This window comes from Notolabrus celidotus, chromosome 10, assembly GCF_009762535.1.
Source record: "Notolabrus celidotus isolate fNotCel1 chromosome 10, fNotCel1.pri, whole genome shotgun sequence".
NCBI lineage: Eukaryota > Metazoa > Chordata > Actinopteri > Labriformes > Labridae > Notolabrus > Notolabrus celidotus.
In genome coordinates, this window is record NC_048281.1 from 7936533 (window position 1) to 7964480 (window position 27948).

The 27948-nt window shown below is 41.3% G+C and overlaps 3 protein-coding genes across 3 annotated transcripts; 1 reads left to right on the forward strand and 2 right to left on the reverse strand.

The window, feature by feature from the left end:
- Positions 1-22: 22 nt before the first annotated feature.
- Positions 23-3760, reverse strand: LOC117819915 (mitochondrial chaperone BCS1). The gene is made up of 7 exons (XM_034693442.1): positions 2994-3760; positions 2360-2499; positions 2043-2237; positions 1468-1531; positions 1186-1358; positions 864-981; positions 23-434 (listed from the first exon to the last, which is right to left on the reverse strand). The coding sequence occupies exons 1-7, from the start codon at positions 3311-3313 to the stop codon at positions 182-184; spliced, it is 1263 nt and encodes a 420-aa protein (XP_034549333.1). The 5' UTR covers positions 3314-3760; the 3' UTR covers positions 23-181.
- Positions 3752-12324, forward strand: znf142 (zinc finger protein 142). The gene is made up of 8 exons (XM_034693439.1): positions 3752-3932; positions 4671-5162; positions 5329-5550; positions 6016-6834; positions 6947-7124; positions 7752-10503; positions 10658-10763; positions 11452-12324. Exons 2-8 carry the CDS (start codon positions 4676-4678, stop codon positions 11976-11978), a joined length of 5091 nt encoding a protein of 1696 aa, XP_034549330.1. The 5' UTR covers positions 3752-3932; positions 4671-4675; the 3' UTR covers positions 11979-12324.
- On the reverse strand, positions 12304-27432 carry plcd4b (phospholipase C, delta 4b). The gene is made up of 16 exons (XM_034693440.1): positions 27151-27432; positions 25034-25084; positions 24748-24906; positions 24003-24231; positions 22678-22807; positions 22254-22485; positions 20878-21079; positions 20623-20767; positions 19724-19876; positions 18386-18547; positions 16075-16231; positions 15861-15977; positions 14374-14552; positions 14083-14215; positions 13367-13516; positions 12304-13225 (listed from the first exon to the last, which is right to left on the reverse strand). Exons 2-16 carry the CDS (start codon positions 25050-25052, stop codon positions 13134-13136), a joined length of 2259 nt encoding a protein of 752 aa, XP_034549331.1. The 5' UTR covers positions 25053-25084; positions 27151-27432; the 3' UTR covers positions 12304-13133.
- Positions 27433-27948: the final 516 nt, after the last annotated feature.

The following is a 27948-nucleotide window of genomic DNA, read 5'->3' on the forward strand; positions in this document are numbered from 1 at the left end:
AATTAGAAGTAGTGACCAGAAATCCATGATTTGTTATTTATAATTTTCTGCACAGTCTTTGGCATCAATGCACATCAGTCACCATCACTTCATCTGAAAATGTAAAAACCATTAAAATGCGATTTACTCATGTTTATTGTTTTATATTCAGTCTTCAGTCTCAAAACTCCTCACAGTCCCGTCATCCCTTTATTTGGGAAACATTGTCCATAGATCCTGCAGGGTCCATTTTGTGCAGCAGTAAGTGTCCTTGAACCTGAGCGGCGCTGATCTCTGAGTGTGTGGCCAACGCCTGCTTTGCAAACCGCTCAGCTTCAGAGGCCGGCTCGTCCGGGTAGAACCGCCGGAACATCTGTGTAAGCTGGTCCTGAGTGCAGTGTCCGATGTACTGCTTCAGATCAACACGACCGGGTCGGATAAGAGCCGCATCCAACCTGTAGACATCATGAGAAAGACTGTTAATATAAATAAAACTACACCTTAAATATAGTAAATGTTTATAAACCTCACCAGTGAAACATGAGGCATGAGACACATGAAGTATTTCTTATATGTCGCATGCTGACGGTTTACAAACTGCGTAACAATGTCAAATTTTCTAACTTTGACATCCTTCTTTGATGAACTGTTAGACTTATAAATTCTGTATAATATGGGTTGACTTCCATTTTTTGGGGTCAAATGACGGTTCTATGTTCTCATTTAACATCCGATTTAATGATCCTCCCTTTAATGTTTTTTCCCGATCTCTCTTAAAACTCAGTTTTTAATGTCTTTATTTTTATTGAAAATTTTAATTTGATTTGATTTATTCTTTGTCTTGCTTGTTCCATAAGATGTGTCATCGCTCATAATCAAAGTACCTCTCAATAAAGTTGGTGGTCATGAAAACTATCCTGGCCTCAGAAGAAGCCACACCGTCCAGAGAATTCAGCAGGCCGCTGAAGGTCAGTCTTCCCATTCCCTGATAGGCCAACGGGTCTGAGAGGAAGAGACAAAAGGACTTTAAAATACACCCTAACTACAGAGAGATACACCATGGCAGAGTCTTTCTCCTATAACATAGCTGCAGAAAGAATAGCTCAGTAAATTGAACCTCTTCTAAACCTATAATAAAGTTCAGGCTCTTTGTGTCACCATTTCTTTCTGACAGTAAAACACATCCCGACCACCTTTGTTACTCACTCTCTTGGGGAAGCAGGTCTCTGCTCGCGAACGCTGCATCCACGTCCTCCAGCAGTATGATGCTCTGCTGCGGCGCCACGCTCAGGAGGTGATTCAGACGATCGTCCGACAGGGTCCGGTCACTCAGACTCATCAGACAGATGCTGTAACCCAGCTCGCCTGCCAGAGCCGTGCTGAAATATCACCAGTCACAAAGACAAAGATGAAATTCCATCAAAAAAATTAGACTTTTAATCAAACAGATTCTAAACTGGACAGATATGAACTCATGAGTACACTCACATGAAGCTGCTTTTCCCACAGCCAGGAGGACCATACAGCAGATACCCTCTTCTGTAGGGGATGCCTGCAGAGATATAAAAACATGAACAGTGTTTTTTAGATAACCATGACAGCGAACCTTAAAATTGTAACACATTTAACTTTTCAAAACAGACGCCTAACAAAATAATTGTATTTGTTTGGATCATTTCTGCTGCCTTGCAGGTCTAACTTCTTGGCTCCAGATTTTTTTTAATAAAGATTTCTCTTTCCTCTGGTTTATTTTCAACTTTTACTTTATTGTACATAGATTGAATCGTTGTACTGCAATTTGCTGCAGGGACTGTCTACATGATGCATCCAAGCGCATGTAGTGAAACTGCTCCCTCAGTGGACTCAAAATCTTTTTCAGCAACCACAAGAAAGACATTGCCTGCAGGCGCAAGGACTCAAAATAATAACAATCATGACACATACTCATGATACCTCATGTTATATAAACAGGTCAAACAATATAAACTCTTAAAGATAAATTCTACACACACCAAATAACACACTAAAGTTCTGAGCCCTTCTCCACCACCAGGGTATTCTACCTCTGTCTGTGTACCACTTTGGGTTTCCAATGAAGTCCTTCACATCATCTACAATCTTTTCACTGATGCCCGCCTCCAGGACCACGGAGCTGAGGGGTCTGCGTCTGCGTGGAAACCCAAAGGGCCTCCACTCTCCACCCATGGCTGTGTACATCACCGTCCGTCCCTCTTCCTGCTTCAAGGCCAGTTCTCTAGCTGCAAAAGATAACAGACAACGGCACTAATAACCTTTAAAGAGCAAAGACAACGTGTAAGAGTAAGTCTGGCAGGAATCTGTGAGTTCTGAGGTATCTTTGCAGATCAGTATAAACTTTTACCTTCTTGTAAGATGTTGAAGAAAATCTGTCGGTCTCTGCCTAAAGCGGTGAAGGTCACAGACTCCCAGGGGACCCCTGTGTGCAGATCAACCATCTGTTTCTCTCTGGTCCTCTCCACCCTGATCCACTTCCTCCCATACCTGCAGACCACAAATGACAACACTTTCAGAGATTTTTCTCTTGACAAACAGCAGTGTTTGTAAATTCACCCTCATATATGATGATGTTGTGTTTGCGTTTTAAGTTTTTTTTTAAAGTTTTTTTTTTAAGCATGAAGGAGAGGGTCATCAGTTAGCTGAAGAAGTATTCCTCCATTTTTAAACCTCTGCCCTATTTCAACATTATTTCATGTCTAAATGTCTTGAAGCACTGACTCCAGGTTCACTACATTACTTGTGAAGTTCTCCAAAGTTATTGACTTGACTTCTTGATAATCCTCTCAAGGCTTTGAGCTGCTGGCCATAAGCATTAAACTTAGAATCTGAAAACACATTTTTAATATCCTAATATTCTGAGATGCACCTGTAGACCTCAAAATGTTTAAAAAGCAGGGACCCAGCAGAAGAAAGACTGGGATTTGCTGTTGTTGACATGCTAAACTAGACTTTGAAGTGTTTAGGATAAGCTTTCTTACCAAATGATGTGGTTTCCTGGACTTGGGTGAAAGTCAAACTGAGTGTGAATCCGTCCACTCTCATGAGCCAGGTATGATGTCTCCACGCTCAGGTGTTGGGTGTGCCTGGCATGCTTAGTGATCCAGCTCAGCAGCCAGTGGTAGCTCTTGTCTCTGCTGGGCACCTCCAGAGTGATCATATAGTGCCTGCGGAAGAAGATCATTCCCACCTGGGCTCCTTTTCTGGCCACTGCCAACGCTGTCCCAATCCCAACCAGTCCAAAACCTGCCCCAAAGTACGGGTTGTCCTTCAGACCGTCCAGAAAGTCTGACAGGGGCATGATGTTTGTATCTGCACAGCCTCCAATGAAACCAGACTACAGTTGCAGGAGTACAGAGCTACACACAAGGTGCAAACTCATTCAATAAGAGACATTTCGGATTGTGTAGATATGTATGATGTCTCTCAGTTGCCAGTTAACAGCTACCAAGTTAGAGAAAGGTGCAATTTCACTGATATCTCACTGTCAGTGCTAATTTCTGACACATCCGGTGATGTTAAATCATTATTTATTATCCTACCGACTTGCCTTCAAGTCTCCAATTTCTGTCCCTGTGTCGGAGGTAATCCACGTTTCCAGTGCACACATTTTATGAATTAATCAGCACTCTATAGCCAAGTAAACTCCTCATGCGCTCAGTGTATCAATGTGCCCCATATGGTTCTGTTGTGGCAGCGACCTCTATTACACTTCCTGTGTTTCACTAATTTGAGTCCGACTTGTCGCAGGCGCCTGGACATCTGTTCCCCTTCCTTCTAACGTTATTTCTCCGCAAGCTAAGATAAAATAAATACTCGCACAAATAAACATGGATGGTTTATGTGGTTTTTGCACCCTGTTGAATTTTATGGACTGCAATAGAGACAGTTACAGCTAACAGGAACTGAGACTTGGACAGGTGGGTCGAAGATCTTACAAAAGAGAGCTTTGCTCTGCCAGCGTTAGCAGCAATGTTATGTAGCCATAGACTATATAAAATAGTATGTATCATATAAACACTATGTTCCAATGTTCAAAGTAACTCACATTTTCACTGCAAGTTTAAATGAAGGAAGTTATTTTAAATATAAGTAAAAATAAACACAGGCACGAGTGCATGCTGTTAGACTGGTAGATGTTGATGTTCTGTTTATCAGATACAATGTAGAGTGGAAACAGGCGGTAGGTAATGTCTGTAAGTGGTTATCCTGCAGAAAGCATGGAAATGATCGAATCAGACTGTCAATAAAATTCCTTTTACCTCCATACAAAGGTTATTGAATTAAGACTAAGCAGTTATTATGTGTGCATGTATTGTAAGGCAGCTTGTTGCACATTTTCAATTTTCAAGTGTCACACCTTAAAGATTATATCTCAATGTGAATAAATCCTGAGATCAAAACCTTTTGTATGCTATCAGAACATCTAGATCTGCATTTTCATTTATTACAGACCTTTTAACATCCAGCTTGTAGCACTATTTTACAGGCTACAATAGTTTAGGTCCTACTGGTCTTAGTTAAAACCTTCAAATAAGAACAATAGCATATATTATAGATTCATAATATTCATATTCTATCATATTTTAAGGAAACATTTGTTATAGTATTTTTAAATGTGTCGCATTGTAACTGAAAGCTGTGCTGTGTGTTTTCAGAGACAATGGAGACAGAAGAACATCACCGATGTGAAAAATGTGGACAGAGTTTCTCAGACAGCGCCTTGTTTGCTTCTCACCTCTGTCCAGAGAGGTTGATCACTCCATCATGTGACAAACGTTCAGGAAACTTCAAGTGCTCTCAGTGCAGTGAAGCCTTTCCCAAACCAGGTGTCCTTAAACGCCACTTTAGAACCACACATAAAGGACTAGACCCTAAAGGCCCGTTCCTCTGCAGTGAGCAGGGCTGCCGGTTCAGCAGCACAGACCGACCGGGATATCAAACCCACTTGATGTCCAAACACGGTCTCAGTCTTATTCCTTGCACTGTGAAATCATGTAAAGCGTCATTCATCACACGAGAGGAGATGGAGAAACACTTGCGGGGTCACATGCCTTTTAGCTGCTTTCAGTGTCAGTTTGTCTGTCAGAATGAAGAAGACCTGAGTGACCATCTCTTGGAGCACAACCGTTCTCCAACTTTTACTCAAGGTAACACACACACACTTAGAGGTTTGTGCTTTGATATACAAATGCATGAAGTCTTGTCTGCCTGTCAATCAGCTGTAGTCTTGATTTTGTTTTCCAAAGCTGTACTTCACTGTTGCAGATCATAAATACCATCCTATGTTCACATTTTTGGTGCATCTGTTCTTAGGGTGCAAGACTGCAGACACAGCTTTATTTACCGCTGGATGCCACCAGCCTCAGGTGTCTGAAAGGCCAAAAAGAAAACTGAAATCCAACCCAGCATTATCGTTATCAGGAGAAGAGACTGAAGAACAGATGAAGAGGCAGAGGAGCAACATGAAAATAGTGAGAAAGGAAGTGGAGAGAGACCAAACTTCATCCCAGGATCATGCAACACTGCCATCCAAAGGTATATGTGGATCATATTGAGTAGCTATTATGTTTGCATTAGATGATAATGATTAAAAAGATTTATTTTTAAAAAGAATAACTCACTGAAGTGGAGCGGTACAAAAAGCCACTCTAAAATGTAACAAAACAAATGTCAGGCAACGTTTGAAGTCAGATGTCAAAAGATTCATATCATGATATATTGTCACAAACATTTTCCTAAGATATAAAATCCTTGAAAGAGTAGCTGCGAAAATATTGAGCCTAGCCCAGCTAATTGAAATATGATCATCTACTCTAGGCTGCTTTCAAGTTTTGGGGCCTTTACGACTAAACATCTCAAAATAGGTTTATTTTTTCACAGAATATAGAACACTGTAAGAGGAAACAGTGATACAAAGACCTATTTTTAGATATACCAGATGTCTAAATGTAAAACCTTTGTCAACATGTTTGTACTTATCATCATGTTCTTGTCCATCAGAGTACCTTGCAGAGGGATCCGAGCACATCTATCGCACACACACCTGCCCTAAGTGTCGGCGTTGTTTTAAGATGCGCTCCCACCTGCAAGAGCACATGCATCTCCATTTCCCTGACCCCAGCCTCCAGTGTCCCACCTGCAAACGCTTCTTCACCAGCAAGAGCAAGCTGCGCATCCATCGACTGCGAGAGGCCGGTGAAAAGCTCCACCAGTGCCACTTGTGTGCGTACTCTGCTGTGGAGAAGAACGCCATCAGCCGTCACATTGCAAGTGTGCATGCTACAGAAAATGAAGTCAAGAGTCAGAGCTTTCCTTGCCCCACCTGTGGTCAGAGCTTTCTCCAGAGCAGAGCGCTGAAGGCTCACATGAAGGTGCACAACATCCCGGCAGACAGCAGGACGGTGTCCTGCTTCCATGAGGGTTGTTCTTTCCAGAGTTCTTCACAGAAAGAACTCCTTAGACACACTCTGGAGGAGCACGGAGTCAGAGCTGTAGAGTGTCAGCATCATGCCTGTGGAGCTGTTTTTCAAAATGAGTCAGACATGAAGGCTCACTACCACTCTCACCTTGCCTACCACTGCTCACAGTGTGATTTCTCCTGCTCCAATAAAGCCCTCTTCCTGCAGCACCAGCGGCAGGGTCACCCTGGCAGTGACAAGCTCTGCTGTGACTTTTGCTCCTTCGTCACGTTTAACCCCGTTGAGTTTGAGCAGCACGTCGGACACCTGCATGCCAGCGAGAAGATCCATCAGTGCTCTCAGTGCAGCTTTGTGACATCACACAAACGTGGCTTGAAGAGGCACATGCTGATGCATAGTGGTGAGGATTACACTTTTAATAATGTTACTTTATAGTGTCTTTAGTTTTTAAAATTAGTTTGAACTTTGATTTCTGGCATGACATCTCCTGATCTGCTCTCTTTCTGTATCAGGTGAGAAGCCTCACAAGTGCAGCCTGTGTGACTTCAGGTGCAGAGACGAGTCCTACCTCTCCAAACATATGCTCACTCACTCTGACAACAAGAACTTCATGTGTGCCGAATGTGGATACGTCACCAAATGGAAACACTATCTGACTGTTCACATGAGGAAACATGCTGGAGACCTCAGGTAGAGACATGAGGGGTTTAAACCCTGAGCTGTGTTTTCATGTTACCAGTATCACACTGCAGGGACTCAGAAACATCATAGTAAATGCTGATTTTTCATCGAGCATAAGTGCACCGTATAAAAACGGACAAATCTTGATGCACAATGGTCCTTCTTTAAGGCAGGGGTTCCCAAAGTGTGGGTCGGGACCCCCTGGGGGGTCACGAGACACAAATGAGATGTCTTTCAGAATGTTTTTTTTTGGAAAGTTCTCTAAAATTAGTACATTTTACCCATTATAGTAAAAAAAAATCAGCAAAAACAGTAGCTAAACTTGAAATAAAACCTTGAAAATAGAAAATGTAATGAGTTTTCTGCCTTTCTTTTTGCCAGATGACTCCTAAGTTTAGGGTTAGTGAACAGTTAATGATCAAAAGCATCAGTAGCAGTAGGTTAATTCATAAAGACACAGGAAACACAGCCACATGCTCATTTAGGTAGGGTCATTTTCTGCAGACCAGCTAAATGAAGTCACATTAAATCACTTTGAGGGACAGTGGGGGTCCCTGCTTTAAGGCATCCACGTTTGTTGCTGTTGATTCTTCATCCTCATTTTTTAATGACTGAACTCTCTGTCTCCTCCTCCAGGTATCAGTGTGATCAGTGCTCCTACCGCTGTCACCGTATGGACCAACTGAACAGTCACAAGCTACGACATCAGGCCAAGTCGCTCATGTGTGAGATCTGCGCTTATGCATGTAAGCGCAAATACGAGCTTCGGAACCACATGTTGGCCAAACATTCAGGAGAGGAAAAACAGGCATCTGTTTTTAAGTGCAAATACTGCACATACACAACCTGCTACAGACAAGCCCTGCAAAACCATGAGAACTGCAAACACACCAAGATCAAAGAGTTTCGCTGTGCACTCTGCTTCTACTCCTCTTTCAGCAGCATCAGCCTGTTCTTGCACAAGAGGAAAACTCACGGTTATGTACCAGGAGACAAAGCGTGGCTCGACAACTACGCTGCAAAGGAGAAGGAGAGGAACTCTACCGAACTCCTAAAGGACTTTTACAATAAACCCTCAGCAGCTCATGAGCAGTCTGAACAATCCTCTTCTGAAGGACCTCCACCAGGTCAAACAGAACAGTCTGATCCTCCTGGTTCAGCAGATCACTGTGCTGAAAACGATACTGTAGATGGTTCACACACTGTGGATTCTGCAGATGTTCATGATGTTTCTCAAGAGGTTCCTAGTGAAGGGATTTCAGATGTCCCCACGTCCATTAACAGTCCAGAGGAGTACTGCACACTTGTGTTAACGACACTATCAACTGCTGACTATCAACATGAGGAAGAAAACCGCGCAAAGCAAACATCAAGCCCACCCACTTTAAATCCAAGTGGGTCAGATAGTTCACAAGAGAAAGAAGATGTCTCTACATCTTCATCGGAGAAAGACGACGTAGAAACTGACGATGCAGGATGTGAACAAAGTGACATAGATGACAACTGTGAGTCTCTGAATGACACAAGTCAAACAACTCAACCTGAAGATGATCAACCTCAAACCTCCTCTTTGCTATCAGAGAAGAGTCCGCCTCTAGAATCTGAGCTCCGTCTGAAAGCAATGAAGAAGCATGACAAGGACCAAGCAGAAGCCATGTTCTTAGAGGGCCGGGTGCAGATGCTTGTGGTGCCAGCTAAAGAGGTTTATCGCTGTAACGAATGCTCCTATGTAACCAGTAAGGAGACCGCTCTGAAGTACCACCGCAAGGCTGTGTGCCGTGGTCGTCTGAAGGGACATAAATGCCCGGCCTGTGGAGCACAGTTCAAACAGAAGAGAGGCTTTCAGAGCCACCTCACAAAGAAGTGCCCTGCTGTGCAGTGCAAAACAAGGACGTTTGTTGGTATTTCAAATACGTGTTTGACTTCAGGAGACAACTCTGGTGCTGGTAAGGAAGGATCCAAACAACTGGGAGTATGTACAGACCAGACAGAACCTCTTTCTCCACACGTTGGAATCAGCACAGAATCAAATGATCACAATACGTCTAGATCAAGTGAATCCAGACATCAGCAAGACAAAACACAGAGAGCAGATGTTTCAAAACGTACAAAAAAACATTTAAAAAACAAATCATTGACCTGTGACAAACAAAAATGTTATACACTGCATCCCCTTCCCGCTGAAACAGATGGGAAATTCAAATGTTCACTGTGCACTTTTTCATCTGTGAAGCTAGCTACCGTTGAGAGACACTTCTCAAAATGTAGAGAAATAAGGAAAAGAGAGAATCAGGACACTTCAGTGGTGGATAACGAGGGCGGAAAAGAGTCTGTCAAAGGAAAGAAGGACTTTGTGGAAAAGTGTGATGACAGAACAGGGAAAGTTTCAAAGAACAGTCAGAGCTTGTCTTGTCCAAAGTGTGCATTCAACTGCAACACGAAGAGGGAATTAGACGGTCACAAAAAGAAAGGCTGCTTTGAACGCCTGCACTGCCAGCAGTGTTCCTTCACCTGTAAACAGGACACATGCATAGAACAACATGTGTCTCTAAAACACAAAGGTACACAACCTCACTGTTGTCGATACTGTCCCTTCAGCACCACTAGGCGCTATCGCTTGGAAGAGCACGAGTCTCTTCACACGGGGATCGGACGTCACAGCTGTGGGATCTGTGATAAAACCTTTGGAACTGTGACTAAACTGCGTCAACACAAGACACGCATCCACGACAAGCAGCCGTCACACTTCTGCTCCCTCTGTGACTTCAGCAGCTACACACTGGACGACGTCAGGCGGCACAATCTTAGATGCCACACAGGCGAGCAGCAGCATCCTTGCACTCACTGTGATGCTGAGTTTAGTTCAGAGATTGCGTTGAGAAACCACTGCAAACGTGTGCACAAGCTCCAGGCCTGTTTCTCATGTAAGCAGTGTGACTACACGTGCAGCAGTGAGGCCACACTGAAGAGCCACCAGGAAAGCAGGCACCCACAGGTGAAGTGCAGCACCTGTCAGGAAGCTTTTGAGACCAAAGAAAGCCTCGAGATCCATCAAAAGACCCACCTGGCTCATCGGTGCCAGCTGTGTCCCTTTGCTGCCAAAACAAAGCAGCTGTTAGCTCAACACCTCCTGAATGAACACGAGGACGGGTCTCCAGAGAACAAACCCCTCAGGTGCAGTGCCTGTCAGTTTGCTTGTCGGCACCAGCTGGTGTTGGAGCAGCACCTGCGCTCACACGGAGGCAAACGCCTGTACAAATGCACAGACTGTGAATATTCAACGCGGAACAAGCAGAAGATCACATGGCACATCCGCATACACACAGGGGAGAAGCCGTACAGCTGTGAGCAGTGCAGTTACAGCTGCACGGATCCATCCAGGCTGAAGGTAATTAAAGGGTTATAGGATGAGTTTATTACTTCTAGAATTAGTAATTATAAATCTTTGTTAAATTAAGCTTTTTTTTACTACGAGAGTTCATTTTATTTCCATGAAAACATGATGAAGATGATAAATGTTCTTCTATTAAACTCTGCTACAGCTTCACATGAGGGTTCACCAAGAGGAGAAGAAGTATCTCTGTCCAGAGTGCGGCTACAAATGCAAGTGGGCAACTCAGCTGAAGTATCACATGACCAGGCACACAGGTATCAGCACTACACTGGTTTTTATATTTTTCATCATATTTTTACTTGCACAAACACTACCAGTCAAAATTTTGGACACACCTTCTCATTCAATGTTTTTATTTATTTTTAATTATTTTCCACATTGTAGATTAATACTGAAGACATCAAAACTATGAAATAATCTGGTTTTGCCATAATAACGATTACAACAGTAGTCAAATAGGGCTATCCATTGTGTACTAACCCTACCTCTGAACAACACAACTGATGGTCTCAAACACATTAAGAAGGCAAGTCATTCTACAAATGAACTCTTGACAAGGCTCATGTTAATTAGAAACCATTCCAGGAAACCACTTCATGAAGCAGACTGAGAGAATACCAAGAGTGTGCAAAGCTGTCATGAAGGAAAAAGGGGGCTACTTTACAGAATCTAAAATATAAAACATATTCTGCTTTGTTTAACACTTTTTTGTTCATTAAATATTTCCATATATGTTCTTTCAAAGTTTTGATGTTTTCAGTATTAATCTACAGTGTCTCAATTAATTAAAATAAGTAGAAACCCTTGAATGAGAAGGTCTTTCCAAACTTTTGACTGGTAGTGTATGTTTTGAATGTGTTAAGAGAATTTATCTGACTTTAATGTTCTCAGTGATGAGAATGTGTTAATGCATTAAATGAAACAAGCCTCTTTAATCTGCAGGAGACAAGCCGTATGCCTGTGATGAGTGCGAGTACCGCACCAACAGAGCCGATGCTCTCCGTGCTCACCGGGACACCCAGCACTGTGACCTCCGACCTTTTGTCTGTGAGAAATGCGGCAAAGCCTTCAAGACTAGTTTTGTGTTGAAGACCCACCAGCGTCAGCACAGCAGCGACCGGCCGTACACTTGTGGATTGTGCAACAAGGCCTTCAGGTGGCCTGCAGGTCTCAGACATCACTTCCTCTCACACACCAAGCAGCAGCCTTTCTGCTGCCGACACTGCTCCTACAGAGCCAAGCAGAAGTTCCAGGTGGTCAAACATTTAAAGAGGCATCACCCAGAGATGCCAGCAGAGCAGGGGGTAGTGAGGGACTCGGAGGCTGTGAGTCTGACCCTGAAGGAGGCTCTACAGGGGAGGCAGGAGGAGAGAGAGGTGGAGGAGGAAGAAGAGGGGGAAGAAGGGATGGTGGACACGGAACAGGAAGAAGATGAAGATGTTGAAAAAGAGGAAGACTGTGAGAAGTAACTCCTATAAGAAGGTGTGACAAAATGATTGTCACATCTGTCAGGATCAATTATTGAGAGCTTGATCAGATTGATGCTGTAACAGGATAATGATCAGTTTGTGTAAGTGAGGGGGCTTCTGAAGAAAAGAAGCAAACTTGTTAATGACAAATAACTATATATTTTTTATCTTTAGTGATGTATTAATATGACAGATTTATATATTGTCCACACATTTGATCATGACCTTTGATGTGTTGCTTTAACTGTTCCTGCAGCTTGGTGCCATTAAATCCTTTAAATCAACAACATACACACTGAATAAATGAAGGATGAATGAGACATAAAAGTTTGTCAATGACTGAATTTTACTTCCTTGGTCATTAACCATTCAGAAAATGCATTGCATATATTTACAGGCCCATATGTACACACGTTTACATTATACACAACATAATGTTCAATTTGTACATAAAAAAAACTCAAGCAGGCACTTCATTGAATGAAACAACACAATGCAAAGCTGTTATAATAATAGGTACATATACTGTACACTCAAAGGCAAACAGGAATGTTCAGTCAGTCTCCACATGCAGGAATCCTTCATGTTCCTTCATTCCAAAAATCAAAGTGCCATCTTTAAAGCGCATAAGGCATCTTAATTCAAAGTTTAACTGGGAATTGCATAAAAAGGCCTTCATGTGAAGAAAACAAACTTGTTTCCTGGTGCTCGGAAAGATCATGTCAATTAAAAACAATCTTTCATCATCTGATTTTAAGTCGAGGAAACTTCCAGAAAGAAAACAATGCAGACAGAAAAATTATGGATTTTTTTTGTCACTGCTTCTGATTTGATATAAGAACTGAGGTAAAACAAATATTTTCCTTTAATTTTCACTCTTTGACAGTCTGTTTTTTTCTGACTGGTTTCTTCTTATTATTTTTATTTACTAAGAAGGAACCTTTTCAAATCCTCTCTGCTGCCTGCTCACCATTATTTCTAATAAGCTACGTTTCCCCAATCTTCTACTGCTACCCCACAAGACTTAAGTACTGAATATAAGTGCTGGCAATATCAATCAAAGATATTGATGCATGCTGTTTCATCCATATTTAGGCAAATGTAAAAAAGGAATGTCTCAACCTCTGGCTTTATATCCTCATGTGTTTGTCTTCTTCATGTGAGCTCTGAGATGCTGATGTGAATGAAGAGGGAGGAGGGAGGGATGGCTGTTCCATCTTTAGACAGCAGGTGTATGTGACGATAACCTGGGAGAGGAAAGACACAAGCTTTAGAGCAGAGTGGTAGACAGTGAAGGATGAGCTCTCCTACTCTTTTGATGCATTCAGCGATGAGGGGTTGCTCTTCTGTGTGTTTTGTTTGTGTCTCTTTTCGCTCTCTCTGCTCACCTGCTTGGATGCATGTAAATGGCAGAGTGAACTGTCCCATGAAGTCGTTCCTGGAGGCCTTATCATGGTCCTCCACCACAAAGCGAACCAGGGCCAGCTCAGGGGTGTGGATGACAAAATTTAAAGTTTTGTTCCACACTGGGTTAAAGCCTGCAGGTAGAGGGCAGCAGAGTACAGAGGAAGAAAACAGGACCAGGCATGAGGAAAAACACAGTATCATTTATGATTCCATGTATCTTCAAATAAATACGTTGAATATGTTATAACTAGGTGTTTTCTATAGTAGTCTTTATCCTATAATATCAGAGACCCGACATTCATCCACTGGGATCAAGCCTATAGCAACTTTTGGCATCAGTGTTGAGGTAGAAGGTCAACCTTCATGTTGGCAGGCAGAAATCTTCAGCAGAACCAGACTCATGTTGAACAGTCATCTGCTACAATATCTTTTCTGCCTGGCACTCGTACAGGAAGTTAGACTTTATTCTCAACATTTAAACTTTATTCTCATATTGCCTGATGCCAGAAAGAAATCTTAGTAATAGCAGAGGACTGAGGACTAAGATGTGACCTTTTATATTCTTCCCTAAGGTTTGAATTATTGTTCTAAAATTAAATACTCATCTTTCTCTCGCAGTCTGGCCCTCAAATCATCCAAAGCCTCTGTGTGAATAAAATACAACTTTTTTATGGGATAGAAAAGCAAACCCACTCACCATTGTTGTTGATGTGAGGGGTTTCGTCCTTGGTCTGGTCCTGAGGCACTCCATAGATCTCCACTCTCACCAGAGGGTCGACTATAGAGCCCTCCTTTTGGTTCACCTTTGGCAGCTGCTGCCCACTGATCACCTGAGACACATGATCATATCTACACATGAGGCACAGAAACCACACAGCTGCACTGATTTTACAGACTTATCTTCTTTTATCGTAATGCAGTGGTTCTGACATGTTAAGATTATTATTACCAGCAACAGAAAGTTACTATTGATTCATGTAGTTTTAACCTGTATGGATAAGCGGAGTGGTTTGTGGCCGTCCCGCTCCTCTGGTTTCTCAGGACTGAACTGAGTGCCTCCGTCTCTCATGAAGTCAGGCTTGAGGACGAAGCCGCAGCAGCCGTTCTGCCGGAACAGCCCATCATTCAGATCCATTTCCAGCCCGGCTTTCTGGAAGTTCAGAGCCACTTTGGGAAACAGGAAGAGAGGGAATGCAATTAACTGTTGGCTGCATCACATGGTTTCCCAGACTCTGAGCCATCTATCTGTTCAGCTATCAGAGTTCATGTGAGTCCAGACTCTCCAACCCGTCTGAGCCTTTATGACAGGAAACATCTGTGCTGTCAGACTCCTCCAACTGCAGGGACATGTTCATTGTCTGACCCTGAACTCTAACATCTCTGCTGGAGGACAGGTGATATCACTCAGATTAGGCATCCATGTGGAAAAGTTACAGACACTAAACCACATTCAGTGTAATGAGAGACCTTCTTTCTTTTATTTTATAGTTTTTTAAAATCTGTCCTTTCACTGGATTTAATTTGTTCATAAGTCGATATATAAATGTATCAATAAATACCAGAAATTTAATCTAATTCTGAGCCTGTTATTAAATCTCTGGTACGTCCTAGTGATATAATGAGATTTATGGGCATGTTTTCCGGCTTAATTGCTTTATCACAAAGAAAGTCATTTATTATATCAATGCTTGGTGTGTTGGTCATGTGATATGAAGCAGTTTGTGTTACTTTAATGAAAAGGGCTGTAAAGTAAAGTCAGATTAATTTATATTTTGATTGATCTTTCTGAGTGTCCTGATCTCTCTCACTCCCACCGTGTTTCCTATCAGATTCTAGTTTTGGTTGTCAATAAGTGCAAAATGACAAAAAGTTAACCCTTTGTTTTGCTTTTATATTCTGGAGGGGTTGACTTTTTTGTTTTTTTTCAGGATGAGCTTTTAAAATTTTATAAAAATACAAAACATCTCAGAGACGTTTTTGTAATTTCTCAGTTTGCATCAGGAAAATGCAACGTTGTCATCAGTAAAAACATAAAATGTAAAGTGTCTGTGTGTTTAACAAACTTAAACAAACTTGCAGCACTGACCCTGTATATATTCATGCCCAGGATCAAAAGACCCAACTTACTTTAAGCTATGTGCAACTTTAGTTTAAAAAAAAAAAAGTTTTAAAAAACACTTTTCTGTAATACTAGGTGAACATGATGTTTCTGTCCACAACAAGTCAATCACAAATCAAGCTGAGAAGACGTTTCCAGTCAGTCAGAGCTGCGGTTACTGAGAGAATAATAATGCTTCAACACTTTCAGAGCTTTTAGTTTTGCTGACCTTCATCATTAATATTTGCTTGTTGTTGTTTGCCTGATATAAGTGGTGCAGCTGCACCTTAGAGACACTTCAGTGTGCATGGCTCTGTGAACATCAGAGCTGTCAGGGAAGTGTTTGTTTAACCAGCAGAGGGCAACCTTCTCCTCACCTATCTGACAGCCCACATTCCACATATCCTGAGGGTTGTAGTTGGAGGAGTCTGTCCTGAGTCCACTGGGATAGATCCTGCTCAGTTGTTTTGTGTTGTGCCGTACAAAATCTGTCGCTGCAGTGATTTAAAGAGAAGACCAGGTTATGTATGCCATGGCTTTAAACATAGAGAAACATCTGTGACTCAGAGAATCCTCTCATATTCATGGTACCTGTGTCCTTAGCAAGCTTCTTGGCCTTGGATTCAGAGAATGAGGACATCTCATAGCATTTGGCATGTGAGCGAGAATGCTCAAAGTTGTGGAAGTGAACACTCTTGCAGTAAACCACCAAGTCTGACAGCAGCCTGGACAGTTTGGACTTTAATTTCTGCAAAAGAGAAGAATATTACAAGAAGATTAATCAACAGAAATCTTATCCCCACTTCTTTAAATATTAATAACATTTAGGATGCATGGTGGGAGTGTAGCTTTAAGTTTAACAGGTCGATAAAATACCAGTGAATAAATAATGATTCATGAGGAATCAGTTGGCTACTAAAACCACATTTCAATCAGTATCTAAAAATATAACTGAGGTATTTCTAAGGAGATTCATTAATATGGTACAACCTAGCATGATTAACCATTAACAATGCAATGATTCACTCACATATTAAGTGTATAGTTAAAAAGTTATTGAATGAGTTTGGTATATCAGAGAGAAGGAACATTAAGGAAGTTTTCTGTTTTCAGGAAACGTTTTCTTGCCAGTTTATTAGGATATAACTGAAAACTGCTTCATACTCTCTAAATCATTCAATCGATTTTCAATGAACCTTTTTCCCACAGTTTGGTTGTTTTATTTTAAAAGTGGATAAAATCACTGCGTTATCATTATTTCACTTAACCATGTTCTCTCTGTGTTACCTCTTCAATAAAGAAAAATATTCAGAGTAAATAATTGCTTAATCAAAGCCTTAAAGCAGCAAGGGATTCTGGGTAAGGAGATTATTATCATTCCTTCTCTCTGCCGTACTCACTCTAATTAAAATGTGTCAGCCACAAATGTCTGCTGTTAATCTCTCACAGTCCAGCAGAGACATGCTGAAGCTGCGCTGAGCAGTTCTCCAGTGAAAGTAAAATGTGCAAGTCATTGCTTTTTTAACAATACTTTCAAGACAGTGTGATGTTGGTAAAGTAGTCTTTTTAAATATGAGACAGCAGAGCTTTATGAACTCTCCTCTGACTCCCCTTTTACTCCCCACAAAATCCCCTTCAACGCCCCTCTAACTTACATAATCCCCTTTAACTTTCCCCTTAACTCCCTATTTTTACCCTCTTTTAACCTGTTTACTCCACAATTACCGCCCTCTTGCTTCCCTCTAAATCCCCTCCAACTTTCCTTCTAGTCCCCACAAACTCTCCTTTAAATTCATGTCATACATGTACACAGGTTTGTTTTTCCCACAGAAAAGCCCACAGCTCTCAATGTCTCTCTCCTTTGTCTCATATCTGCTCTCCTTTACATGTCCCTGTTTCCTGTTTCTTTCCACTATCTTACTTCTTTTCAATCTAGTCTCGCCTCACTGTCTCTTAAGTCTCAGCCCTGTTTCCTGTCTCTCTCTTACTATCGAGCTTCATTCTCTCCTATCATGATTTCTCTATTCCTTTAGATCTGTCTGTCCACTGTCTGTCTTCACGTCTATATATACTGTATATATGTGTGTATATATGAATATATATAGATATATAAGTATATATATCTCCTTCATTCCAGCCCTTTTGTACATAGGTAATTCTCACTATTATGCGCTTCTGTATAAACTGTATAAACTTTATTTTATTTTATTTTATCTTATCTTATTTTATCTTATTTTATCTTATTTTATCTTATTTTATTTATTTTTTATTTTATTTTTCATTTTATTCTATTTTACTGATCTTTATTTTATTGATCTTTATTTCTATTTATATCTTATTTTATTCCTTCCTCTTTAGAACCTAAATAAAGCATTTCTGCTTCTGATTCTGATTCTGATACTACAAAAAATACTTCTGTCTTAAAGCTCCTGAGAGAAGGTTTTAGCTGTTATGAAACAGACTGATGCCTCTTGATGATCTTTAAAAACAAACATGACCATCCAGCAGCAGATTCATTATTTATTTATAATAATGTTAGATGCAAGTTGCCATCAGGTCGACTGTGAATGGGAAATCAAATGCATGCTGACAAAACAGTCCTTGTTTTCTGATTTCAAAATATAACAGACAGGTATGACAGCCACAACGTTTCCACCTGTCAGTCAGATCAACTACACCCAGAATTATGCCAAATGATGCACGTTTTAGAGCCTGCTTTTTGTACTAGGCTGTAATCATGTTTAATTCAGATCTACAAATGGGTCTGTTATCATGGCCCCTAATGGGATCTTCTTCCCATTAGGGGCCAGCCTCAAATGGACAGTCATGGAACTGCAGCTTTGTGGATTTCCGCATTTGCTTCACTTATTGAACACCAGAGGGTTCCACTTGGTTCACTTACCTTTGCATTGTTCACAGAGCCAGGAGGTGGATCCTCTAGAGTCTCCGCATCACTGTTGGCCGTCTCCTCCTCGTCGCTAACTTCGTCAGGCAGAGCTCCATCCAGGGAGCAATCTGGACCCCCGATCTTCTTGGCTTTCAGCAATATTTTCCCCTTCAGCTCCTGTTATGAACACCAAGGGAGAGATTTGTCCACCTTCTGTATGTGATAATAATCTGCTGTATGTGATAATAATCTGCTCTTCATCTGTGGTGGCCCATCTTTATTTCAGAGCAGCTATAAGTAGATTTTGGCATTTTGTAGAGTTCAATCACATAAAATAAAAACATGAATACTGGACCATAGTGGTGGATAAGTGTAGGAATGCAGTCAGATGACAAATGGACAGTTTATGAGTGCTTGTTGTCCTCAGTCCTCCAACTACTCATTAAGGATATTACATGTTCCTGCACTTTGCTGTCTCCTAACTAAATGCAACAATCTAGCACTGTTTAATAGCCATAGTCCTCAATGGACTCCTGCATTGCATGTATCTGCCATTAGTTCAAGTTAGCATTGATTGTCCTAAGTGCTCTAATGGAAGAATGGAGTTTGAAAGCTATGCTACTGCTTTTAGGATGAGTGGTGGATGATAGCGAGACTAACATAAACCATTAAAGTTTAAAGGTAAAATGTCTCTGAGTGGTTAATGATACCTAAGTTTCCTCCTGATTAGACACAGTATGGTTATTTCACTACACTGCTAAATGTCAGGTTGATACTCACGCTGAGATTACGGAGTTAAAGCCCATATATGTGAAACTGAAAGACTAGTGTTACTTTATTAAACATATCTTTATACGATTATTACCGCAGTACTTTGGTCTTCTCTAAAACACTATGATATTATTTGCAATGAACATTCAAAGCTTGTAAGAGTGGCTACTTTGATGAGTGATAACTGTTTTTTTGTTGAGATTTTTAGTCTTTTTGTGAGGAATCACTGGAAAATAATGTTTGGTTACACTTTACGATAAGGGTACAGATGTTAATCAATGCATAACTGATGCATGAGTCATGATTATCTAATGCATAAATTAACAGGATGTATCATTCATTCCTGTTGCTCACATTAACTTATGAGGAAGTCACTATGACTTCATTCAGTGAGTTAAGCTTTAACATATCATCAGCTAATAAAGCTTGATTCATGGTTACAGTTCACCTCTCTGATTAAATATAAAAACGTCACATTTCTATGAATATTTACAATTTGTGACGTACATTAAAAAACATAAAATTAAAAGTAAAACTGCACCGTGAAGTATTTTTGATTAAAAAAGAAAAACAGATACTAACTTGTGGAGAGGGGAGTTGGTGAGGGACCTGCCCATCCAGCAGGGAGGTCAGGAGAGTGTCACCCAATATTTGGCTGAGGTGCTGGGCCATGACCGCCTGCTGCTCCACACCGCAGTGATTCTCCAGGGACAGGATGACAGGAAATTCTGACACCTATCAACCAGGAAAAAGAAAACACAGTGCTCTTATTAATGGACGGTGAAAGCTTAGTGTTTTCTGTCCCGAGCAAATGCAGTAGTAAAAGCCACAAGCTGTATTTTTAGTTGTATTATAAAGATTTTCCACAATCTTCAGAAATAATGTCTTCATCGTATCCTCCCAAAGTCGGGTAGGAAAGTTTGAGTGGGTTAAAATAGAGACGTGGAGACACATGAGAAGTTCCTGGTTGTTTTCCATGTGGTTGAGTCAGCACGGGTACATTTCATTCTAGGGGCAAGGACTTTACCAACTTCACCATCTGGGATTCACACTTTTGTGAGCACAGATGATCCTGTGAGTGGAATTTATAAGCTTTCTCAGAGTTTGTTTGATTTGTATCATAAACACATTTTTTTAATGACTTTTGGTAATGTGGAGCCATGCTGATTCTTATTATAATACTTTTTGGACATCTGTATCCAAAACTTGTGCAGCTGCTAAAGTAATGAATTCAATTTAATTTGTTGTGCAATAGCTTTGAGTGATGAAGAGTATCTTAGTCACAGCAACAACTGTCATAAATCCTGGAGCACACTGCCAACTGTTTTAATCGGGACTATTTCATCTCTTTCAATGAGAAATATACAATGAAACATTTGCTTTGAACACGGTTAGATGCTACCAGTGCAAGAAGAACAGATGAAGAGATGTTCTCTGTGTAGCTTGATTGAGCCGACCCTTCAATAGCACAGGCTCCTCACCTTGAATGCGTATTCTTTCAGTGTTGAAATGACGTCTTTGAAAAGAATCTTTGATGTCAAGGTGTGACCGTGATACACCATGGGTTCTCCATCACTACCATCCCAGCAGTCTATCTCTACACACCTGCAGCCTCTCTTCAGGGCCCTTTAAAAAAAAACACACACACACAAATATACAGTAGGTTATCATCATAGCCTTGGTTCAGTTAGAGAGAGGGGGTTTATGTTGCCTGTGGTGTGTGCAGCAGCTCTCACTGGATGTACGCCTCCAGGCTGCTGTGTCCTCGGAGCTGGTCCTCCAGGAGGTAGGTGTTGTGTGAGGAGGAGATGAAGTAGTGGCTGAGCGGATGGCTCATGTCCTGGTAAAGATCTCGGAGCTCAGGTTTAAATATAGAGCCCTCCTGTGAGCACAGGTACATCTGGAAGCCATCAAACGACATGGCGCCTTGCTTCTTGGCTGCACAGAAGGAATGATACAGATGGTGTTGGCAGAAGAGTACAGTCTAACGATTTGAAACTCTCTCATGACTCTTAATAAAAGGGTATTGATTAAGAATTTGCAGATTTATGGATCACATGGCAGTGCATGCAACGCAGGATATTAAAGGTCCTTGCCGTTCTAATGAGTTCAAATTCGGTTCTGCAAATGTTCAATCTGAGAACCTACAGGTTTTAAGGCCAAGCAGGCTTTTTGAGGGATGGCACTGATCTCAGTTGGCCGTTTTTCAGTTGACCATTTTTGTCCAGACTGACATGTCTAAAATGACAATGAAGCTTTGTTTCCACATTCATGGGCCCAGAGAATGCAATCTGAAGATCCCATGATTTTTTTCCTCTTCTGTAAACATAAAACTGAAAGCCTGGTTTTGGCTTCATATTTAGGGGTTTTTCTGATCTCCTGGGATACTTGTAGTTTACGTCAAGCATTATCAGGTCAAAATGTGTCCCAGCCCTTTGATTTACAACAAATATTTGCAAAGCTAAGGGACTCCTATCGGCCTCAGTTGCTGTATACTTAGCACTAACCAGTGAATGTTGGCATGCAAGATACTTTGCCAAATGTTGACTACTTAACAGTGGCATTGTCACTGTGAGCATGTTAGCATGTTTACAATTACACATAGCTCTGAAAACTGATTCCTGAGTACTGCCTTTTACTCTTATCAAACCCATTATTGTTCTATCAGGCCTTTAAAACCATCCTCTAGTCTAGATTATTTCAATTTTAAAGATTTAAGAAAAACACTTAGAAGCCCTAACACTGCTTGAAAACTATTGATCCATCTCAAATGTCTTCAAGTTTCAAAATGTACAACATCAAGTATTAACCCTTCAGATATATTAAAAAAGGTAAGAGGAGGTTAGACAATGCTTCTACCAACAGTCTCTCTCTCTCTAAATGCAAAGTGTCCACACACGCTGACTTATTAAAAGGGAGAAAAGCACAAAATGCTTTCCAAATGTTTCACTGTGAAACTGTTTTAGCCTCTAGTTCTCCTTCAGTTTTGTGTGGCTGAGTTTTAGGGCCGTTGTGCAGCTGTGCTACTCCTCTAAAGTCTAGCCTGCCCTCATCATCTGTCACAGAGGTAGGCCTTGAATATTGACTTGTGTCTGCCACAGCCCTGCTTTACCTGATTCAGATGGTTCGTAGCGATCAATCAGTTCCTGGGCATGCTGGGAACTCTGCTCTCCTTCATGCTGCTCCATCCTCAGAAAGCTCTCTAGCTCCTCCATCATCAACTTCTCTCCATCTCCAGAGTAATCCTGAAACACCTTCCACACCTCATCCCTCTGAGTCAGCATCTTATAGAAGTGGACAAACTGCTCGATCTCCAGGGAGCCGCTCTCAGACTTATCAGCCATCTGTGGTAATGAAGGCAGAGCGTTAGCTTTGTCTTTGCTCAAATGTTCAAAAGAAGTTAAGAAAAATAAAAATAGAGGAATGAATCTTTAAAAAAACAGATGTTTATTGAGGCTGAATGACCTTTTTTTCCACATCCCTTCTTATGTTTCCATAATGTAGAAAGGAATATCCAGAGAATTTAACGAGCTCACCGTGAAGAGGTGCAGAGCATGTTCCTCATTCATCTCCACGTTCATCATCTTCAGCAGTGTCCGCACTTCTTTGAAATTCATCTTCCCGTCTTTGTTCTTGTCAGCTTTAAGGAACCAGTCCCAGACCCACCTGAGACAACGCTGAGGAAAAACTCGCTCTGCATTGTTGTGAAATCCCACAACAGCAAACTAAAAGAACGTCCCTTTCCCACAACAAACGTCACAACTGTACTTTGAGTCAAATGAAGAATTTCTCCAGAATATTAGTGGAAAGCCTCTGAGACCTTTACCACGGCCAAGCGTCAAGTCATCTTTTATGACTATTTCAAAATATGTTTCCCCAAGGTCATCATCCTGTCAGCTGTGTTGTGTGATAGAGCTATTCTTCTGGTAATGTCTGAGGTGGTCGTCATATTCGGTGGAATACTGAATGGCAGCGCACCTTTTGTGTTACAATTTGATGAACAGTATTGTTCATTTTGTTTGTAAGTAGGATCAAGACATGCTTCATGTTCTTTCTCGGCCAATGCTACTTAAAAACTCAAGTCTTTTCTGTCATTCTGTTTACAAACAGACAGAGGAGACAGACAAACGGACCCATGGAAACCTGGCAGTAAAAACAAAACAGAAGCTCTTAGGCCGAGGTAATTATCTCTGCTCAGAGAAAACTTTGAGGTTTTGATTTTACTGTTTTGTTTTTCTGACTCAGTTGGATGAGACAAAAAGTACAGCACTGAAAGCAGTTCTTCATGTGATCACACTGATTGAAACTGTGTATTAAACCTTGAATTGATTGGACATTTTAGAGTAAATGAGGCTTTATGATGTGTTTGTGTTATTTCTCCTTTTCTTGAACCGTTTGTTGCATCCAACAGAAATGCAGTGTTATTTAAACTAGATAAATTATTCGTGAATAATTCATTGCCTTGAGGTGCCTTATTGGTTTTATACTATTCTTATAGTGTGTTCACTATTCTTATGGTATCTAATTATCATAATTTATTATTTACATCGAAAATGAGTACTTGTTATTTATTACACTGATACCTGAGCAATGCATGTCATTCTTGTCATGTTTACATGGTCAGAATGACAAGAGAGTATTCTGGAGCCTTGACGAGTAAAGCTTGAGTTATTATTAAAACCAGACTGTAAATAAATAAAATCTAAAGTACTGCCATTCTTATGTTTAAAACAGCTCTTACATTGGAAAAAATGATTAAGGCTTAATAAAAAAAAATAGTCCACCAGAAAGATTTCTTAATAAGTCTGAACTTAAAGAAAGACTACCTGGAGCTCTGTACACTCTACTGTGAAAAGGATACTGGTCTAGCCTCTCCTTCTCATCCATGGTCTCAGCTTTGCGAATCAGTTTACGGACTCCCTGGATCCAGGCCCGGGCCTGCTCTGGAGACTCAGCCACCAGATCCAGGTTTCCTTGTCGACCATGAAACACCAGAGTGAAGCAGAGGTCAGCGGGGTACTCTTCAGCGATGCTCTGCAGGACCTCCGACTGGTGTCCCTCACGCACAGCCTCCATCTCTGTGATAGAGACTGAAACACAATCGTAATGTTAAACTCTTTGATGCATTTCATTTAAAGCAGATATAGAATACTATTCATTTTGTAAATAAGACAAATTAGTTATTTATAAATTAATCCCAAAGGTGCTGGTGAGCAGGTTTGTTCCCTGTGGGCAGAGTAAAGCTGTTAACTGTTTCCATTCTTTGTGCATATCCTAGAAAATGAAATATTTCTTTAGGAGTTAGCCCACTAAGAATTGCTGTTCGTGTTTAATTTATCATTTCCAATATTTGAGTTGACCCCAAATGTAGTCTGTTTGTACATATTCAGAGAATCACTTTGGAGATTGTGTAGTTTGAGTTGTGATAAATTCTTACAATGTCTTTCTAGGAATGCATCCAAACTTTTACACACGCTTGGATTCTTAATTATGTAATTAGGGTGGATTGTACCCATTTGCATGAATGGACCCAAGGAAGTGTAGTTGCTACCTTGGTAGTAGCTAATAGAGTTGCAAATAAATAAATGAATAAATATAGCACTTACAGGTGGTGTGTCCTTTCCCTGCCCATCTGGACTTGTACCAGATCGTCAGGCCATCCTCCAGGAGACGGAAATGTCGCTGCTTCTTCCATGAGCGGGACTTCACCTTCCTCAGGGTCGACCCTGCGATCATCACCTTGATGTCTGGGTCATCTTTGACACCTGTGCAGAGTCAAGAGAAAGTCATACACCCTGATCCCTTAAAAATTATGACATATGGACTTCCAAACGAATTGCAAAGTCAAAACAGAGTATTCATGTTTGGTCCAACTTGATAATATTTACTCACGTGGGCCTTCAGGATCCATTTCTATCCTGCAATCATGCCAATGGACACGTGCTGTCAAAAGAAGGAGATGTCAGCAGATTCTTCAACAAGCTTTTCCCTGTTTGATACAAGCTACATTTCTAAAAGCTCTGTGCCCATTAACTGATGCCTCTAAATACATAATTACAGCATTATATTAATCTTTGGTTGTCCACTGAGGGTTTGCTCATAAAACATTCAGTAACATCTGGTTAAAAAAGTTACACATACAAATTCAGCTCTATTGTTGGACCCCTGAGCACATGCATTAGACTGCACTGCAGATTCAGTCCATAGGTATACAGGTCTTTGTGAAAGAGAGGAACTACAGACTCACATCCCAAAATCCTGTTCCCTTAACACTGAAGCTGAAAAAGAGGTACTACTGATGCCATCTGTGAGGATTAAGTCGACCAGGAGCACACTGTCAGGGTTTTTCAAGATGACTCAGCAGTTACTGACACGATAAATCTTTCTCATTCATTATCATCAAGCAGACTGAGAGGCTCGAGCAGAGCAGCTCCTGCAGTCAGCTGGTGCGTTTGTTTAAATCAGAAACCCATGCAGTCCCTAAAGGAGGCTGTCCTGGTTGATTCTAACCTTAAGACCTTTACTGTATGTCTGCTCTATCCTCTCATAAAATAATTGTACGCAATACAGATGAGACCACCGATGGTGCCTTCAAAAGCCTTATGTACGTGCATGTATGACTCAGATCAGAGTATGACTGAAAGGATCCTGTTTAAGGATTTTGAAATTATGATGATCAAGACAATAGGAGAATACATTTCTATCCCTGCTGTGGCTCTGTGGAAGTGGAGTATTGAGAGTGGCCTGCAGAGTCAGGAGTGAAAATGCAGCTCACAATCAGTTCCTGATGTTAGTCATCTGAATTAAAGTTCTGTGGCTCCATCTGAGCCGCTGCCCAGAGCTATGAATACCAGAATTTAGTTATTTTGGCACACACAGAACTCACAGCTATGGCTGACTGCTGAATCTGACACAAACTGTTTTGGATTAGAATCACAAAACACATCTTTAGAAGCAGAAATTCCCTGCAGACTGTTTTTTATCTATGAAAACTGATAAACTCCAGCTCTCTCCGTTATCACTGACAAAAGTGAATCTCAAACTTCCAGAAAGGGAATTATTTCTAAGATCTGAACCTCTGTATCTCAGCCTGACAGCTATCCCTTCCTCTCATTGTCTCTTGAAAGAACACAATCTAATTTGAGGTTTTATGTGTTCCACAACCTCCATGGTGCCAGCCTGCCCCTCTCGTAAGTTTATGAGAAATGAGACAGAGTTCTCACCACATTATGACTGACACGATGCAAGGAATGAGTTGCCTCACATTTTAATATCACACTCATACTAAAAAAGAAAACTATCACCATGCAAGAGGTTTACTTTTCCACTGCGGAGCAATTTCCCCTCATAAACCCATGTGCGTGCTTTTACGTTTCATGCTTTCACTGCAACCCCACATCACACACATTTCTGTTTTCCATTCAAGATGTCACATTCTGTTGTTCAAAGTCTAACACACCCTCCTTCTTATTTCACATCCAGGCTTTTAAGCTGCAATTAGGTCACGTTGTGTTGTTTTTATTTTTAGGGCAATGCCTGAGTGTTTTGGATTGGTGCTCTGCTCATGAGAGGGTGAGTCATAAGAGGTCACTTTTTCTTCTTCAGGGAGTTCACTGACCACACACACAGACACAGACACAAACAAAGACATGACTAATGGGGAATAAGCAGCTCAGTCATAAGAATCAAAGACTTCAAACTTTCATCTTGTGTGCTTCTGGTTTTTAGTTTAATCCAGTTTTATCAGTCATAGGAATGCATTCTTTTACACATAATGATCTTTTTCCTGTGTGTTGCTATGTGAAGAATTACACAAACTAGTGAGCAGGCTGTTCCTGTCCAACAACATCCATACGTAATTCTGAGCTGCTGCAGGGAGGAAGGTTTGTGTAGAGTAAATTAGAACCAGAGACTGAAACCTGAGACATTAAAGCATCACATCAGTAAAAGCTCCATGCAAGACTCAGAGACGCTTATTTTTTTCTAAAAGTGAAAAGAAATACACTCACCCAAAGTACAGGTCTCCTCAGGAGTGTGTTTGGTTGGACCTCCAGAGGTGTAGGGCCTCAGATAAGGAGGGGCTGGACTCTAGATGGCTGACTGAGATGAGGTCCAGGGTGGTGTGTATGTCACTCTGTCCCTGTTCACTGAGATCCAGACTCGAGGAGAGTCAGGGGACCGTTAGCTGAGCTCAGGGCCTTAAAAGACTGGGAGTGTCTGAGAGGAAATCTGGCTCAGCCTCCTCTCCCCTCCCCTCTCTACTCTCTGCTGGGTTTGAGAAACCTGATTCCCTAGCTGCTGCTGCCGCACACTGGTATGCTCCACTCACACCCCTCCTCATCCTCTTCCTCCTCCTTCGCTACACTCCCTCCCCACCAGCTTTCCTTCCTTTCCTGCCACTCCCTCAGTCCACTCTGCAGATCCCCTGCTGCATCTGCTGAGGGTCACTCCTCTCAGCCTGCTTCTCTTCACTCAGTCCTTCTTGATCCTCGGGGGCATAGTGAATGCTCTGTTCCTTGACTCTTATATCTCTGTATCAGCACTGATAACAGGGAACACAATTCTGGGAGAGAGGTTGGTTGTTTGGGGGAAAGAAGCCAAATCCTAAAACAATGAAAGGTACATATGTGCATAATAACGGACACAAACAACCTCTGCAGGATGAATCAAAAATCAACAACAGACCCCTTCCCTGAAAGCTGATATCTGATGATAAGTGGAGATAAAAACAGTCTGACGACAGACTCGGAACGGCTGTACTATAGAATTTGGTTGTGTGCCACATACAGTGGTGGACAGTAATGAAG